Genomic DNA, 18,135 nt, shown 5'->3' on the forward strand with positions numbered 1-18,135 from the left:
CGCTCACATTTGTGAACCGGTAGGGAAAGTAAGTCAGTACTTTCACCCCTGCCTGACATCCTTCTTTGTTTTAATATGATTTAATGTGGTATTCTGCCCAGTCTAAATAGAGTTAAGTGGCCTTATAAATTTAATAAATTTTAAAAATTATCTATTCGAAACTACAATATGTGTACACTTGAAGAATAAACTTAAAAGGGAATACTGCCATTAGGTTTCTTTATTAATTCTTGAAGATACACAAGCATACATATCAGGAATGTAGAAAAAATTAATGTGGTAGCATTTGTTATCAAGACGACTTTGGAAACAAAAAAAAAGTATCTTCTCAGAATGCAAGTCGGTGTTTTGTTCTTGAGCAGTTGATGCAAGATATTAAATCACAACAGAAGTTTCAATGGTATCACTTATTATCAGATATGGAAGTTTCATTTTGCCTGTAAAAAGACATAATAAAAAGGATTGCACATTTAACATGGTTTTCCGCAGTGACCTTTTCTAGATGAGAATGAGCATTTTATTCCTTCTTTGTTATTGTACTTACATATCTCAAATAACAGCCCAGCTCAGTTAGTTATTTAAAAAACTGTATGAAGATACTTTTTAGCACTGATCTTCAAATTTATATTTTCCTTTTCCATATAATAGTCTCAGAATCTTTGTCTTAAGTAATTACAGGGCAAAATTATTATGCTGCTCTCACATTAATAAATTGTATTTTCTTGCATTGTAAGCCATTGTAAAGCTATTCCTCCATTTATTTAAAGTTTTTTAAAAATGCCTTCAAGTCCATCTTGACTCCTGGTGACCACAGGACTTCATAAGCTATCCCCCCACCCACCCCTCCACACCATTACCAGGCAGAGCAGGGTGCTATCTGGAGTATCACATTTTCTGCTTCATCATTAACCAGTACCCTTCCTTATCCATATAGAACAACACAGATTGACCTCAATTTACAACCATTTCTTTCCTCTTCTTGTGCCATATCCGTCATCAGACGTTGGCGATCATGTTGGCAATCCTATTTTTATCAACAGCCGCACGAAAAAGTGCTGTTGAGTTTTGTCCAAACCAATCCCTTAGATTTTGAAGCCATGATGTTCTTCTTCTGCCTGGACCTCGCTTGCCTTTAATCTTTCCTTGGAGGATTAATGTTGTATACCGTATTTTTCTGGGTTGTCACATGACATGTCCAAAATATTCTAACTTTAGCTTTTTAATGGTTTTGATGATTTCCCTTGGTTTTCCCAGGCGGCTTATCGCCTCCTCATTTCTGATTTTGTTAACCCAATTTATACGTAACCACCATTTCGTTAGTGACTGTTTAAAGTTACAATGACACTGAAAACAATGACTTATGACTGGTCCTCATATTTACAGCTCATGCAACATCTCCACAATCATGTGATCAAAGTTTGGACGCTTAGCAACTGGCATGGCTTTGCAACATTGTAGCATCCCAGGGCCATGTGATCACCCTTTGTGACCTTCCCAGACAGCTTCTGACAAGCAAGGTCAATGGGAATAATGGATTACCGTAACAACTGCATGATTCACTTAACAAGTGCAGTGGTTCATTTAACAACCGTGGCAAAAATAAATTGTAAAATTGGGCATGACTCTCTTAACAACTGGCTTGCTTAAAAACAGAAATTCTGGTCTCAATTGTGGACATACATCGAGACCCATCTGTAGTGATGACACTTGTGTGGTTGAAGAAAATGAGAGCATTGGGAAAGAAGTGAGGCAGATATATTGAAGCTCCCTCACAGAATAAAATGTCTCGAGATGGTCTTAGCTATATCAATAAACAAAGTGTCAGCGTTCCGAGTAACACACCCATTGAAAGCAGAACTCTGAGGCAGGTAGATTCCTCAAAGGACATGTTTATTGGATATATCATATTGGCACAGCCGGTGAAACTCAACTCTAAAGGTTCCCGTGGTTTTCACCTAATTAAAAGAGTAAAACTCCCCTCACCCAGGTGTCACCAGACACATTCTCCAATGAATATACTAGCTAGCAGGCTCTACCCCTCCTTCACCAGCCACCTGTTACAATGACCTTGGTTCCCACAGGAAAACTTTTTTTTTTTGACTGTTAGCTGGGCTATTTACTTCCCCCTCCCTTCCCTTTTTCAGGCTTCATGGCAACTATGAGGCAGCACAAGATAGCTTCAGCCAGGTTCACTTCAGAGTTGACACAAAGAAGCAGAAGGCTGCCATACTCACTTTTTTGAGTTCTGTTGATCAGATGTACAAAAGAGGTCTTCTCTGCCTCTTGCAGATTTAAAAATGGAACTTCTCACTCGAATCATAACTGGGTTATTTAATGTAACATTGTATGTTCTCTTCAAGACAGTATCTCTTAAAAGTGGACTGAGCTGTGGAAAATTAAAAACAAACATGCACTGTGCTATAGATACATTTTGCAAATTATCAATATGGTAGAGGAATATGAGAAAGGTTTGGGGGAAAACATTTTCGTAAAAGAAAGTTAACCTTATACATAAACGTTTTCTAAGAATCTTCTAGAATGCAGGAAAAATAGAATCATTTTTAAATTAATAACCTGTTTGACAATAAGATACAGTAACATTGGTGAATATATAAGATTATTGTGGGACTAAACCTCTTGGGAGTTAATTGGTATATACCCATAACAACAACTCAGTTATTTTATTTTATTTTATTTTATTGCCTCAACACACTATTATTAGAACCCTGCAGGCTAATGAAAATGACTAGCCAAAGTACCACTTCATATATATTTTTCTTGCAAGGATATAATATTTGTAAACAGAGTATATCCTCATAAGCATAAAAGGACTGATTTTATAATATGTATACATTTTTGACAAAAGAATGTTGGTTGCCCATCATCTCCTGGTTTAACAATCCAAAATACACATGAATGAAAGATACCCACAATGATATTCTCTACTACATGGTTTCTCCATTTGTTTGAATGGAGAAACATCAGAAAGCCACACTGAATCAGAGTCTTGTTAGGTCTAAGGTCAGTACAAAACTATCTTCCACATAACTCAGTGAGGGTTTTTTTTTTAAATTTATTTATATGCCGCCCTTCTCCGGAGACTCAAGGCAGCTTACAATGCATTAAGCAATAGTCTTCATACTTTTGTATATTTTATACAAAGTCAGTTTATTGCCCCCATAATCTGGGTCCTCATTTTACCTACCTTAGAAAGGATGGAAGGCTGAGTCAACCTTGAGCCTGGTGAGATTTGAACTTGCAGTAATTGCAGGCAGCTGATGTTAATAACAGTGCTTTAGTCTGCTGCGCCACCAGGGCTTTTAATTTAATTTAATTTAATTTAATTTAATTTAATTTAATTTAATTTAATTTAATTAATTTAATTTAATTTATAGTTTAAAGTTGCCTCACAGATTGTAACTTTTATGGAAGCCGTTCAGTCCATTCTGATATTCCTGATATTGCTTATTCACATGACTGGAAAACGTTCACACATATCCCAGCATGTGGTTTAGTGTAGGTGTTGGTCACACTGGATTTCACATTGGCTTCTTCTAGTATTCCAAGAAAATTCAGCTCTCTTATTATTTATTTATTTAGTATAAATTGAAGGTTGGGAAATGAAAGTAATTTGTGGAGCAAGGGTTTCCCATCAGGTTCCCACCACTGAAATGCCACACCTCTCCAAATCATCAATGGAGCAGATTAATTTCAGCACCATTTGGCATCTATTTGGAGATTTAAAGGTGAAAGGAAAGCAGAAGGACTTACCCTCACTCAAAAAAACCCCATTCCTATTTAAAAACTAAAAAGACCATTAAAAATCTTTGTGGCTTCAGGCGACTTGGATGGGTTTTAAGGGTAAGGATGGCTTTCCTTAGATGCTTTCTACTCCCATTCTCAATGTTAATCCCTTCACACCCCAAAAAGAGTAATTTCCAAAGATGTCACCATGTCACCAATGGCCTTCTGCAACTCTCTGCAAAGTCAGGAGACCACACTATGGTTGCTGATTAATCAGATGTAATATAAAATATAATATACTCTGCTTTAGTGCCATATTCAAAAAGAGCCAAATGAACTGAAATTAAAAGAAAAAAGTATGGCTTGTGGGTTATGGAGAACCACAGAAAGACATCTAAGAGTCTGACCATCTAATGGTCATCTAATACCAACTAAAACCATTTTTAAAATTCAAAAATGGACTAAAATATTTTAACTATATGATTATTATGTCCTTCTGACCTGTCAATCCTCTCCCGGTGACCTATGTGAACCCTACGGTCGCCTCAGAACACTTGCCACACAAGGCATATTTTGTATCAAAATATGAAGACCAATCTGTTATACAGGAAGTTAATTAAACACTAAAAAAGTTAAAAGCTTGTTCTACTTTTTAAGAATGAAAGTATAGAGCTACAGTATGCTTCTCGGAAGGACAGAGCATAGGTGCAAAAACAATTGCCTTGATGTTATGCATAAGCCAAATGTTAGACAGAAATGCACTGAATAACTGTCCATATCTGTGTAAAACTTAATGGCAGCTACTCTCCTCTAAAAAAAGAGTAACACTTGGGATAAAATCATGTCAAATATGCACACAACAAAAACATACCGAGCCAGTAAACAAAAAAATTTGTGCATTAGAAAAATCAACAATGAATCAAAGGTTCTCAAAATTAGTGTTTTACATAAATTAGAGAGTGCGGCCTATAGCTATATATTCAAAGGGAAAAACTGGCTTAGAATTGCAAATTGGAACAAAAAACTATAAATAAGGAGAAAAATGCAAAGGAATTTCATTAGGTTATTTCCAGTAACCATTATTATTGTTGTTCTTGTTATTTCTAGCTACATTCAAGGTGGCCAACAATAAATACAATTTGAAACTTAATAAAAATTCTGATTTCTGGGGGCAAAAAAACAACTTTAGGATGGATCTAATATATTTTTGTTCTGCTTACTTGACTGAAGGGGTGCATAGGATGCAGCATTAATACTTACATTAATAGTGCTGTTGCAGTTTCTACCTATTTGCCTTTATGAAATTTCTTCAAGAATAATCAGAAGATCACAATTGTTTGAGGGAAGCCGTAGGATAGTCCAAGGGAAGAAATATATATATATTTAAAGTACTGAATGAGTGTCACTAGCATCTAGAGCAGGGGTGTCAAACTCAAAGCCTGCGGGCCAGATCCAGCCCACGGGGTGTTTAGATCTGGCCCACGGGACCACCCTGGAAACAGCGAAGGACCAGCCCACAGTGCCTCTGCCAGCGAAGACGGGCTCCCAATCTCTGTTTTTGCTGGCAGATGGTTGCAGGAGGCCGTCCCAGCCAAAAACAGAGATTGGGAGCCCATTTTCACTGGCAGAGCTCTCGGGCCACCACAGGTGCCCCTGACACGAGTGATGTCAAGCTGGCCATGTCCACCCCAGCCATGCCCATCCTGGCCCCTCAAGGTCAAGCATAACCCTGATGCGGCCCTCAACGAAATTGAGTTTCACACCCCTGATCTAGAGGAAAATGGCCTCAAAAATGGCATTGTCTCTTATCAGATGGTGTGGTTTTTTGAAGAGCAGGATCTGATGTGCTATGCCAACACTGGGATGGCACTCAAGCTGATTGAAGCTATATATTCTTGGTGTGGACTCCTCCTATTCTAATGTAGCTCTGAAACTACATAGTTCTCATGGGAGAGATTTTCAGATTACTGTATTGGATTAGCAGGAAAGGACACATGCTACAAGTCTTTTCTCGAAGGGAGGAGCATTCAGTTATACCTTTCCATATGTGAATTTTTCTTCCAGATTTTCCATATAAAGTTCCAGGCTACAATCCTAAAAGTGCATTTGGACCTTGAAGTTTTTTTCTAAAACCCCTGCTCTATAAACAAGTGATTCAGACCTCCTCCAAAGTCTCACTTTTGACTCAAGTTTAAGTCCAGTAGCTTTCAAATTTATTTTGAAGGGAACCAGCCAGTGGTGGGATTCAAACAAATTTACTACTGATTCTTCGGGCATGGCTTGGGCGCGGGAGGGGAAGGATACTGTAAAATCTCCATTCCCTCCCCACTCCAGGGGAAGGTTACTGCAAAATCCCCATTCCATCCCAATCAGCTGGGACTTGGGAGGCAGAGAATAGATGGGTCAGAGGTGGTATTTACCAGTTCTCCGAACTACTCAAAATTTCCACTACTGGTTCTCCAGAACTGGTCAGAACCTGCTGAATACCACCTCTGGAACCAGCCCTTGGAACAACAAGGGTTTCACACTTGTCATAACTTATCAGACGTAATTACTGATTAAAGCAGAAACATTTTGCACATCAGTTTATACAAAAGCATATTAAAAAGTCCAGTGAAACCTTGAATTGCCCCTCATGAGCTAAACCAGTCCACCCACCCAAATATTCAAATTGTTTGCTATATGATGCTGTATGATTTATTCATTATTTTGTGGAAGTTTGATGCTGATATGCAAAAAAAAATATGAACATATTGGCCTTGAGCTTTAAATAGAATATATTTGAGAATCAGTATTCTCAAACTAATGAGTTCATACAAAGCATCATCTCGTGAAACAGTAGGGGTCCTGAAATTTACTTTTTCATATGCACACAAACTCTCTTTAGATAAAGGTTATTAGTTAATTATAAGCTTACTACAGCATAATGGTAACACATACAATGGATTCTGCAGCGACACCAAGATCCTTTTGTCAGTACAATATTCTACATTCCTATTAAATTGCAGCCAATCAAAAGGCAGTTCATAAAAATTCAAAAGGATGCAAGATGTAGCCTTTCTGAGAGTATAGCCTTCGGCTATGCAATTCTGCTAGCTGCAAAAAGATAACATGGTTTGGCATTTAAATTTAAAATTGTTTAATTTTTTTCCCCATTGAGCATTATTTAAAATAGAAGGCAAAAAAAGGGCATACATATTAATGTTTCTTTTGGCCATGCTCTACTTCATTCTCCTACATATACATAAATCTATTCTTCTACTAATATACAAATATCCACAGGGTTCGGTTTGGTTTTTGGGAGGTGAACATAAGACTGAATTGGCCTTCAAAAATCAAATTATCTCCAGCCCTCCCCTACAGACCTATTATTTTGTCCCAATGCTTCATCAGCTTTATGAAATAAAATATACTGCCTTGGATAAAGGTCTATTATTCATATTTGGAACCATACTGGTAATTGCAGAAGTAGGCTTTTAAGGTCTCTCAAACATAGGTTGGTGATATCTTCTTATTATTGGAAAGACAAACTGTGTAATTTGACTTGCAGAAGAATGCAGATTGAAGCTGAATATATCGGTTCAGTCAGGAGTCTCATTCATACTCCTTCTGTCATGTAAACAATTAAAATAAGATTTTACATATTTGTTCATCTTCAGAGTTTAATTACAAGCAATTGAGAATATGAGGAAAAGGCTGGGTAATAACTATCTCAATAAATAAACAAACGAATGGCACTCGGATTGCGCACACATCTTTGCACAATCATATAAGTAAAAACCTGACATTTCTAAAATATTTTGATCCCTTCTGTTTTGTCTATTGCAATGTGTCAGTGCCGGGAGGACACACAGGCTTTTACTTGCTTGAAATGCCACTTTCTTTATATGTTGAGTTTGATTACAGATATTCTAGGGATCTATACATTCTGCAACAGAAATTGCATGCTGCTTTTTGTCCCTTTTGTTTCTTTCATCATAGGACAGACTATTTAGGACAGTGATGGCGAACCTTTTCGGCACCGAGTGCCCAACCAAACCGGAACACACATGCACCGGAACCCCAGAAACCCGGGTTTCCACTGTGCATGTGGACTGGCCAGCTGGTCTTTGCGTGTGCCAGAGCACCAGAAACCCGAAGACCTGGTGGCCAGCACATGGCACACACAAAGATCAGCTGACTGGCGCGCATGTGTGCATTGGAAACCAGAAGAGCAGCTGGTGATGGCGCACATGACCACAGAGAGGGCTCTGCGTGACACCTCTGGCACACGTGCCATAGGTTCACCATCACAGGGCTAGGACAACAGAAACTTGAAACTCTGACTGTGCTATACCTCCTCCTCCTTCTTATATTTCAATGAATTGGGGACGTGTCTGTCTGAACCTCTTCTCAATGTTATCTGGACGTTTTGGTCTTTCACAAATGTTTCACATCCTGCTGCCTTGGCAACAGAGTCTGCATATCTCTGCAAAGATCATCTTATTTACTCTCTCCATCCATATCTAGGGTAGTATATTGACAACTGTGTTGGATAAGGTCTGGGGAGCCCCAGTTTCAAGTGTCCTCTTACCCATGAAAACTCATGGCATGTTGAGAAGGTAACTACAAAGGTAACTGTAGCTACAAAAATTCCTGGATGAGATACCGGTAGATTATCTGGACCTTTTACAGCCAAGTTTCAGATTCAGATATGGACACATATGGCATTTGTCTTGCTTTTAGAGTAACAGGAGCAAGATGGAGATAGTGCGTCCATTCCAACTCTTCTTGACCCCCTCGACAACTTTCAATACTATTGACCACAGTATCCTTTTGAGTTGGCTTCAGATCTGGGGTTGTGCTGGCTGAACCAGTTTTGTGCTGATTCACCTCCTTCCTCCGATTCCAATCGGTGTTTGATAGGGAGTGAAAGTTATGTAGTTTGAACTATTCCTTTCCATATTGGGTGTTTTCACATCCTGGAAACACCGACCCAGACCCAGTCCTCCTTTCTGAATTCGCTTATCTCTTCCAGAGATTTTTCATTCAAAATCAAGTCTACAAGGTACATTCCAAACAAATTCTTCCCAGTTCTGGAAAATGGATCCCATATTTTGCCATTGAGTCATCATGGAAACACATCCCATGATTAAACAACCCAAATCGCTCCTGTCGGCATCCTCTCTGTAGCTGACTGTTCATTTTCAATATTGCTCTTTTTCTTCAATGACTATTCTGCAACATATCTTCCAACAGGAATAATAAATAAACATAACTTGCCCCCACCGCCCACCCCCAGTTCCTTCAGGTTTCTACCCAGAACTTTATGGTTCCTTGCATTTTTTTAAAAAAAAAAAACTGCATTGCACTATTTTTAAATCTATTGAAATTTTATAGACCCTAGGTTTGTTTAGCCAGAGAAATTACAGGAAATAAGTTGAGATTCTCTCCTACTGCATGATGAATAGGAATGATTTGCACAGAATATTAAATGATTGCTTGATGCCTCTGTTGTAGCATACAATATAGCAATAAGCACTATATGAATTCAAAATGCAATTCATAAACCTCAACTGTTTCCTGAAATGAAATGATTGCCTGAATGCTTCTGTAGTGTTTCCATGGTCTATGACCACCTTCAGGAGCAGAGTGGAATACTGTTATTATATTACATGCATTTCAATAGGCTCAGTCAATGTATTTAGAAGCAGATAAAATAATATTCTCTCCCAAATATTATACACAACTATGGTACAATTTTACTGATCATACAGTATGTGAGCTATGTACAACATGAGAGACAATTTAAAGGTTGAATGAACTGAGCTGATAAGTATCTACAAATTGTCAGCAATTCTTGAAATGAAAAAAAAAAACCCTACATTAATTCCATCATTTACTTTTTCTTTTATGCTTGTCATTTTATCACAGGTTACCGACTCCGGGATATAGATTCAGATAATGACAAATTTCTTTAATAGTGAAGAAGCAATCTGTCCCATCAGCATATATAGCATCAAGAGAATAGCAGAGAAACAATTAGCACTTTTAATTTGATTTTTTCAATTATATTTTCAGCACTTTTGAAAGCAAAACCCAACTGAAAATGAAGTACAGCACTTGAAATTCTACTGTTTATGGAGCTGAGAAAATTAAAGCAGCCTCAGAGAAAGTATTAACTAAAAGTATTCACACCTTAGATGGCACACTGAACTTGGAATTACATGGTAGGGTTTTTTCCCCCTTTCTTTTTAAATTATCCTGGCTCTGCCTCTGAAATCCAAAATAAGTCTAAATTTAATTGGAAACTATATTTCAGAAGCAGAAGGATTATGAAGAGTCAGACAGAGTGAATCTAGAGCTTAGAGTTCAGAACATATGCCACCCAAATATTACAATTCCAAGTAGGCCATAGAAAATAGTAAACAGTAAACATTTAAGTTAACTGCTGTCAGGTTTATATCCTACTCTTTAATCCCATCTCATATTCCCTTATAGGGCATTCATAATTGCTATGCCCACTCTGTTGAGTAATGGCTCACATGTGGCCTGAACAGAAGAACTGAAGAACAATGAAGAACAGAACAAAAACAGAAGAACAGAAGAGCGGCAGAACAATGGAATAGCTTATCTTCAGAAGTTTGGGATGCTCCATCACTTGAGGCTTTCAAAAAGAGACTGGACGACCATTTGTCTGAAATGGTGGAGGGGCTCCTGCTTGAGCAGGGAGTGAGATCAGAAACCTCCAAAGTCCTTTCCAACTCTATTATCCTATGTTCTAATCAACAATTCCATGTGTGGTATTTAAATTATGGATGATGATGATGGTGATGGTGATGATGATGATGATGGTGATGATGATCAGATTTTTATCCCACCTTTACTCAAGGTCAACTCAAGGTGGTGAACATACCTAATTATTCCAGTCTCCTATTTTCCCCAATGGTTTATCAGCAGAAGGGATTGCAGTCCATTAATACTGAGGCAATTGAATAAGAATCTACATAGCCCTGGCCTGGAGAATCAAGTGACAGCAGGAAGCCAATCCTGTGAAATTACATAATGCAAAGCTCTCAAATCTGATATACATTTACAATCTGATCGATTTCTTTCTGACAAAGATGGCCGCTTATCATCTGGAAAAGAGTTAATACATTCAAGTCTACAAGCATTATAGTGGCACCTCAGTACTCGACTGCTTCAAAATTTGTTGAATTTGGTACTCAATGCATTTTGATATAAAAATGTTGTCCTGGTACTCATCATTTGTTTGGCACACGGCACACTGTGATAGAAAAATGGGAACCACTGTGGAGAATGGACAGGAAGTTGGCTATGTTGGGAAGGTTGCCGTAAAAGGAGGAGGAGATGGCTGCAGAGGACAGACAGGAATGCTCGGAAGATCTCTGACATAGGAAAAGGAACAGACAGGAAGTCCTTCCTTGCTGAAACAAAGGATCACATGATAAGTCATGTGACATGTTTGGCACTCGTCATTTTTAGTACTTGTCACATCTACCGGAACCAATTAACCAATTAATAATGAGTACCAAGATACCACTGTATTTTCTGATATTGGGCTTTATCTTGTTATTTCAATGTTTTAGTATTACAAATAGTTTAACTCTGCTTGGTTATCCAATAAACTTAACCAAGTTGGATAAATGAACTTAATTAATAAAAATACAGAAAGCCTTATCACATTAACATCTTTGTATATCTGATTTTGTCTTGCAATATACCAAAAAGCATATTTGAATTTAACAAGGGATATCTTTTTACTAGTGACATTCATTACTAATTGTCTAAGAGGGCAAAATGAAGCATGTTGTTTCTGTGGATGGCTTTCATATTAAAGCAACTATTAGCTATTTGCCAAAAGTGAGGTGACTCGTAAGTACAAAGCTTGTGAAACCATATATCAGTAAGAAAGTTTTATAGCTTTAGGGTTGCTTGCAAATCAATTCCTTGGAGTGGGGTAGCCATTAGTAGCTTTTAAGACTGCCTAGAGCTGTGTCATTCACTGTTGTTTTGACACATTAATGCATTAATGGTATGCATAAGGCTGACATAACTTGTCTGAAATGCTATTATTGTAATTATTTGACATCTTTGACTGGACAGCAAAATTAAGAATGGTAACAAAGGAGTATGTAAATATTAAGACATCCTTTGAGCATTCATTTGTTACCAACAGCACATAATCAGGAAGATTTTAAAAAATCTTTGATATCAGTATGGTATGTAAGAAATCCTGTCAAAGGAAATAATCATGGAACAAGGGAAGAGTTGCATGAAAATGATAACATATATACCCATCTAATCTTGTTTCAGTAGAATATGGTTGAAAAGCCACAATGTAGTGAAGAATATCAGATTTTATGGTCTAGTAAGTTCCTTAACAATTACAAAGCTAGATTCCTGATTACCTATTATGAAAAGGTCCATTATAAATTGAAACTAATAATAAGAGTGGCAGATTTTGTATAATTTTTCATACTATAACAGAGTTCCCCACTGGAATTTAACCTAGGATAATTATAACCAAATATAATCTTTGAAAGTATAGCAATTAAGGTTTGCCAGTGGCTATGAAATCAAATGAGAATCATTCCTACTCATATTCCTCTTTTTTTCATTTAAGCAAAACTGGGATGCGACCTATTAACTGAGTTCTTCAGCGATCCCTTGAAATGAATGAAGAAAAATGGGGAATGCCAAAAGTCTTAATATGATAGGAGAAAGAATAATATCCTTGAGCAGAGAATATGGACATAGTCTAATTGTTGGCACTTTTATATTAATTAAAAGGAACTACTCCCAAAGAACTCTTCACACATGCAACTGCAAAATTAATAGCTAGGCAACAAACCCTCAGGAGCAAGGCATCTCCCCACAAGGAAAAATGGCCCAGTCTTGAAATGACCATATTATCTAAGACAAACCAGCTACGGTAAGTATAACCTGATACTTTGTGCCTTGCACAGTGGCATCTACTTGTTTTTTTGCATTATGCTTTTTGTATTATTCTCCCAATCAGTTCTCTAAGATTTATTTTCATTGCACAAGCTAAAATTATTGATTATCCTGTTGAGTCCCATCCTGCACACAACCAAAGTTACTAAATGCTTTGCAATATTCATGTTTTGAATTTTAAAATTACCTTTATCCTCTCTTATTAACTACACCCATAGACTCTACTAGCCATATAAAACCAGTCCAATCACACCTGACTTTGAGGGCTTTGCAGGCCTTGGAGTTGCTTATAGTCTCATGCTCAGCCTAGATAACTTCGCAAGACATGGCCTAATTTCCTTATTGGAAACAAATGATCCATCTTATGGGAAACTTGATTTGTGCCCTGACTCCTGCCTGTAGAAACTGTGTCCTTAGACTTCAGACTACACAATGATCTGCCTACAATACTGAGACCATTGGACTATGCCCAATGATACTTCTGTCTGCTGCTTTGGACTTTGGTTACAAGAAACTTTTCATAGGCAAGTTTTCAAGAGATTTGGGAGTGCTCAAAACTGCATGTGATTTCTCAAACACCCTGCCTGCCATTGCTTGTGATAGTATGATAAGGATAAAGCATTTGTAAATGAATTTCTTTGTACATGTGTGTATCTGGTCTAGAACGAGACAATTGTTGTGGCCTGCCAGCGGCCAGCGGAACTGGCAGCAGAGTCGAACAGTGAGGAGGTTGGGGAGGAACATGGGCCAGTCCTGGAGACTGGGGAAGGCTCGGATAAGGGCTCTGCTTTGGAGGCAGAGAGGGGGCCAAAGCTGTCTGGCAGTTATCAGCTGCCTCCAGAGCTAGACAGCAGTGAGGCAGAGGAACAGCTGGAGCCTGTTCCCAGTGTTCGCATGCGCAGAGCTGCCAGAAGAAAAGAACAGCTAAGAAATCAGGGTCGAGTTGGGAGTAAAGTCACAGATAGATGATGAATGGCCCATCCCATAGGAAATAAAAGAAGAGCGAAAGGGGAGTGGGCTTTTGCAGGAAATAATTTGTTCGTTCAGTTGTTCAGTTCATGAATGTGAAGATCTGTCCGTGAATCTCAGAGACTCTGTGCCAAGTCTTTCCTTGCACAGCACTGCGTTTGGAAAATATTTACATGGCAGCTTTCCAAGCTAGATAAGGTCTGTGGTCATAAATTCACCTTTGAGAGACTGTTTGCCAGGCCTTTGCTGAATGTGAATGAGAGGAATTCACATTCATTTAATAAAAGGGGTTTTGTAGGGATCAGGATTCTGCTTCGTGCTTTTTGGGGAAGCCTAGGTCAGAACAACAATCTTTGAGGACAGGGCATCATAAATGAGAACTAGACTCTGATGTTCAGTTTCCAATCCTTCAAAATAATCTATTCCTTTTCCCGTAGTCATTCTGGACAGGGATATGGATGGATAAAATTGAAAATAATAATAAAATAAAATTAGTCTCCCTTTGTTCCATCAGTACTTTGATTTCCATTTTTCCTCTAATTTAGAATTTTTCAACCCACGAGGGACACTGAGGGAGCCCACTCCACCTTATTATCCTTTGCCATCCTAATCACATATACACTCCTCTGCTATTAAACTTCATCTCCTCAAAAGCAATCCATACCATCCAGGGACGCACTTGACAAAATCCACAAAACAGTCAGCAAACCGACTAGCTAAAACATTCAATAATTCCCAATCTCAATACATTCTAAACCACATGCTGAATGCATCCACAGTCTGGATCATCAGCTCAGTACTCTTTCTATGTCACACATGGTGTTAAGCATCCATATTAATGCTAACATTACACTGAAGTGATATCAAGAATTATTCTGTTGAAAAATATTCCGGTAACTATATGATTGTTTTCTATTAATGCCTGTTATAAATTTCCTTTCTGTTACATTACATATTATTATTTGATAATGATTCTTGAATTCATTCAATTCATCAAATGCCACATATAGGGTTACATATACCCTTAGGGGCTCAGATTATTCAGTTCTCAGAAAATAATATAACCTAGTTAAAGCAAATATAAATAGTTTAATTTTAGTAAAAAATACTGCTATTCATTTCTCCAGTAATTCGAAGGAAATAAAAATTAAAGAGAATGGAAAGATAAAATTCTCAGAAATATGGCAAATATGGCAGTTGCCTTATCTCTCTGTATATATATGTATATAAAAGGATGTGTGTATGTTCCAGCATAACTCTGAAACGCCTCAAGCAATTTCAACCAAACTTGGTACAAAGATAACTTACTCTATGAAAAGAAATACTGTGGGGGTAAGACACCCCTAACACTCCTTGGTGTGTGTGTTCTGGTAAGATACAGCCCGTTGTGTCTTAAAATGGCTTCTACTGGACTGCCTTAAAATGGCTTCTAGTGTACAGCACAGTGGGAAAAAAAATAGTGATCAAAATGTTTATTCTGATATTGGAAAATATATATGAGAAGACCTTATATTCATATTTAATGAAGACCATCTTGTTTTATTTGCAAAAAAAAAAAAATCACCTTTGATTTTTTCTTAGGCAATACTGATTCATGAGTTATTCTTCGTTCAAGGTCATGTGTTAGTTCTTACCAAAATGATCCAAAGGCAGCACTTTGGTAGAACTTCAAATACATTGCCATTTCTCAACTACATAACTTCAACAACTACATATTTTGGAATGCATTTTTTAAAAGAAAAGAGTATTGCCATTGTTGGACACATGTCTTATGTAAAACTTCAGAGATTTCGATAACCATGCTGACTTCGTCCTGGATGTATATTAACTCAGTTGATATACTTCTTTACATAGATGAAAAAGAAATATGCTGTACTAATCAGCTGATATTGATTATAGAACGTAGATGGAAATGTGATTATCATGCTATTGAAGATAGATCAAAGCTACTCTTGACTTGGATTTTGTTCAGGGTTTTCAATTGTAAATATGAATATAATACTTGCTTTTCATTTACTTCACTTTCTCAAGGTCCAGTTCTCAGAAAGTGGAAAGAATGGAGATGCCTAAGCTCTTGACCTTAAAGCACAGCCATTGTTACGATCAAAGTCAAACTCTTTTAAGAATGACACAGACTAGCGATGGAGAGCACTGAAATGGAATTACTTTCTTTTAAGAGTCTGAGTGGGAAGATTTCTTAATATTACACAAAAAGATTTAATCACAAATGGCTCACAAAGGAACTGTGCTGTTGAAATCAGTGGAACAAAGCCAGTTTAAATGGACTGTTAATTGTTCCCACTCTTACAATTTAGCCCATTTAGTAGGAAAAAGGTAATCCCAAGCATTTTAGTTGACACCAGATAGGACATTTAAAGAACACATATAACCAAATTTTACATGAGTAGTCTTACCTATTTTCTATGCCTATAGCACAATTAAAGGTTAATCGATATTTTTCACAATTAATAAAATGGTAACATATACAGTAAATGGAAACAATGAAATGAGCCAAAATGTGAAGAGCTGCTTCACAATACTGCAAAGTGACTACAGCATATAGATTTAAGATAATAAATATGTACAGTGGCTATAATTATTTATTTGATTCTGGTACTTCATTCCCTGGAAGATAACAGTTTATTGACATTTTTGTCGAACCTAAGTACAAACAGCATATGTACTAGTGCATTATTACTGTATTTGTATATCTAGATAAATTTAATTACCAACAGGAACTCATTTCTATATCCAGGATTTCAGAAACACATTTCCCACTGATCTACAATTGTCTGCTCTGATTGGTAATAACAATCCAAGGTCACAAGATATATTACCCAAATCTTATGCTCCAAAACATGTTCTATCATTTACTTATGATCTTTCCATTTCATATGATTTCAAAAAGTGTAGACTGAGGGCAAATAGTTTCTTGAAATTAAGCAAGTCTGCAGTCTGGATTGAGAACTACCACCCTTGAGATCATCTTGGGTCATCTTGAGATTCAGAGAAGACTGGTAAAATATAAATCTAAAACAAGCAGGTACACGATTAGGGGAAAAAAATAATGGTTTAATTGTTTACCAAGCAATCCTGAATTATCTGGCAGATCAGTAATTGATAGGAATGTAGTTTCTATTAAATATAATTGGGGATTTTGTAATTTAAAACATAAAATGACATACCCTAGAACTAAAATTTACTTATCACTTTATTTCTACAGTGGTTCCAAATCTGGTTTTTATAGTGTTATTAGCCTGATTAACTAATGGAAATTATCCTGTGAAATTCTAGACATAGTTGTTTTCTGCTTGCCTTACATTCATATTTAACTTCTTTTCTTAGTCAATGAAAATTCATCAACATGAATAGTGGAATTAGCTTACTGGTTATGAAAAACTGTGGGGAGCTATGCTGCAGATAGATATGTCGTCTCTTACTTGATCATTGGAAGCATCTCTTTGTCCTGTCTCCCAAGGTCTTTTCCCCACATCAGTACACCTAGTGAAGATCTAACTAAACTAAAGAGATTTTTTGCCAGAGATTTCACCATTTAAAAATTGAAAGCATTTGATGCATGGTGCTAATCATTTGAGATCCTTTCGTTTCAGAGCAGGTGGCATTTACTAGAACAGTTCAAGTGAATTATTGAATCCTAAAGTTCATTGGACAAGTACAGTGTGACATAACTTAAAACTGATAAAATGCAAACCTGAAATCTGAAAAATTTTATAGATGTTATCTGGCAAACAAATACATTGCTACCAAAACAAATGGCAGCCCTATATTTTTCTTATATACTTATTTTAGGCTGTGATTGTTTAACATAAAAATCACCTAATACTGGTTTCCCGTGAGCCTCTTCTTCCTATTCATCTGTCAGCAATATTCACTTGCTCAAGTTCTTCACTGGAAAGAAGATGAAAGACTGAATATGCTATTTACCTAGCAACTCATTTCTGAAAGTAGAGAGGCCCATACAACAAACAAAGGAAGACTTTAGTATTCAACTAAGACATCTTTGCCGATGATGTAAAACTATTTAATGCCATCAACAATGCTGCTACCTTTCAAAAAGACCTTGACTTTGTGTCGGAATGGTAAAAAAATTGGCAACTCCAAATCTCAGCCAACAAATGCTCTGTTTTACACATTGGCAAAAAGAATCAGAACACAAACTACAAGCTAAGTAGATGACCCTCACTCTGTCAAGGACCTTGGAGTACTAATATCAAATGATCTAAGTGCCAAAGCCCACTGTAACAATATCGCCAAAAAGGCATTAAGGGTTGTAAACCTAATCTTACGTAGTTTCTTCTCTGGTAATATTACACTACTAACCAGAGCATACAAAACATTTGCTAGACCAATTCTCGAATACAGCTCATCTGTCTGGAACCCACACAGCATATCGGACATTAATACAATTGAACATGTCCAGAAATATTTCACAAGAAGAGTCCT

At 37.1% G+C, this 18,135-nt stretch overlaps 1 protein-coding gene across 1 annotated transcript in view; it reads right to left on the minus strand.

Moving 5' to 3' along the window:
- Window positions 1-205: 205 nt before the first annotated feature.
- The window catches only part of STPG2 (sperm tail PG-rich repeat containing 2), a 181,474-nt gene continuing 163,544 nt past the window's right edge, over window positions 206-18,135 (minus strand). Inside the window, exons 13-14 of the mRNA XM_087875365.1 lie at window positions 2,235-2,386; window positions 206-437 (exon numbers count right to left, since the gene is read on the minus strand). Of these exons, the coding sequence (XP_087731491.1) occupies window positions 404-437; window positions 2,235-2,386 (186 nt within the window). The 3' untranslated portion in view covers window positions 206-403. The remainder of the gene's footprint in view (window positions 438-2,234; window positions 2,387-18,135) is intronic.

The sequence above is a fragment of the Pantherophis guttatus genome, chromosome 8, assembly GCF_059756535.1.
Source record: "Pantherophis guttatus breed Tessera chromosome 8, ASM5975653v1, whole genome shotgun sequence".
Lineage (NCBI taxonomy): Eukaryota > Metazoa > Chordata > Lepidosauria > Squamata > Colubridae > Pantherophis > Pantherophis guttatus.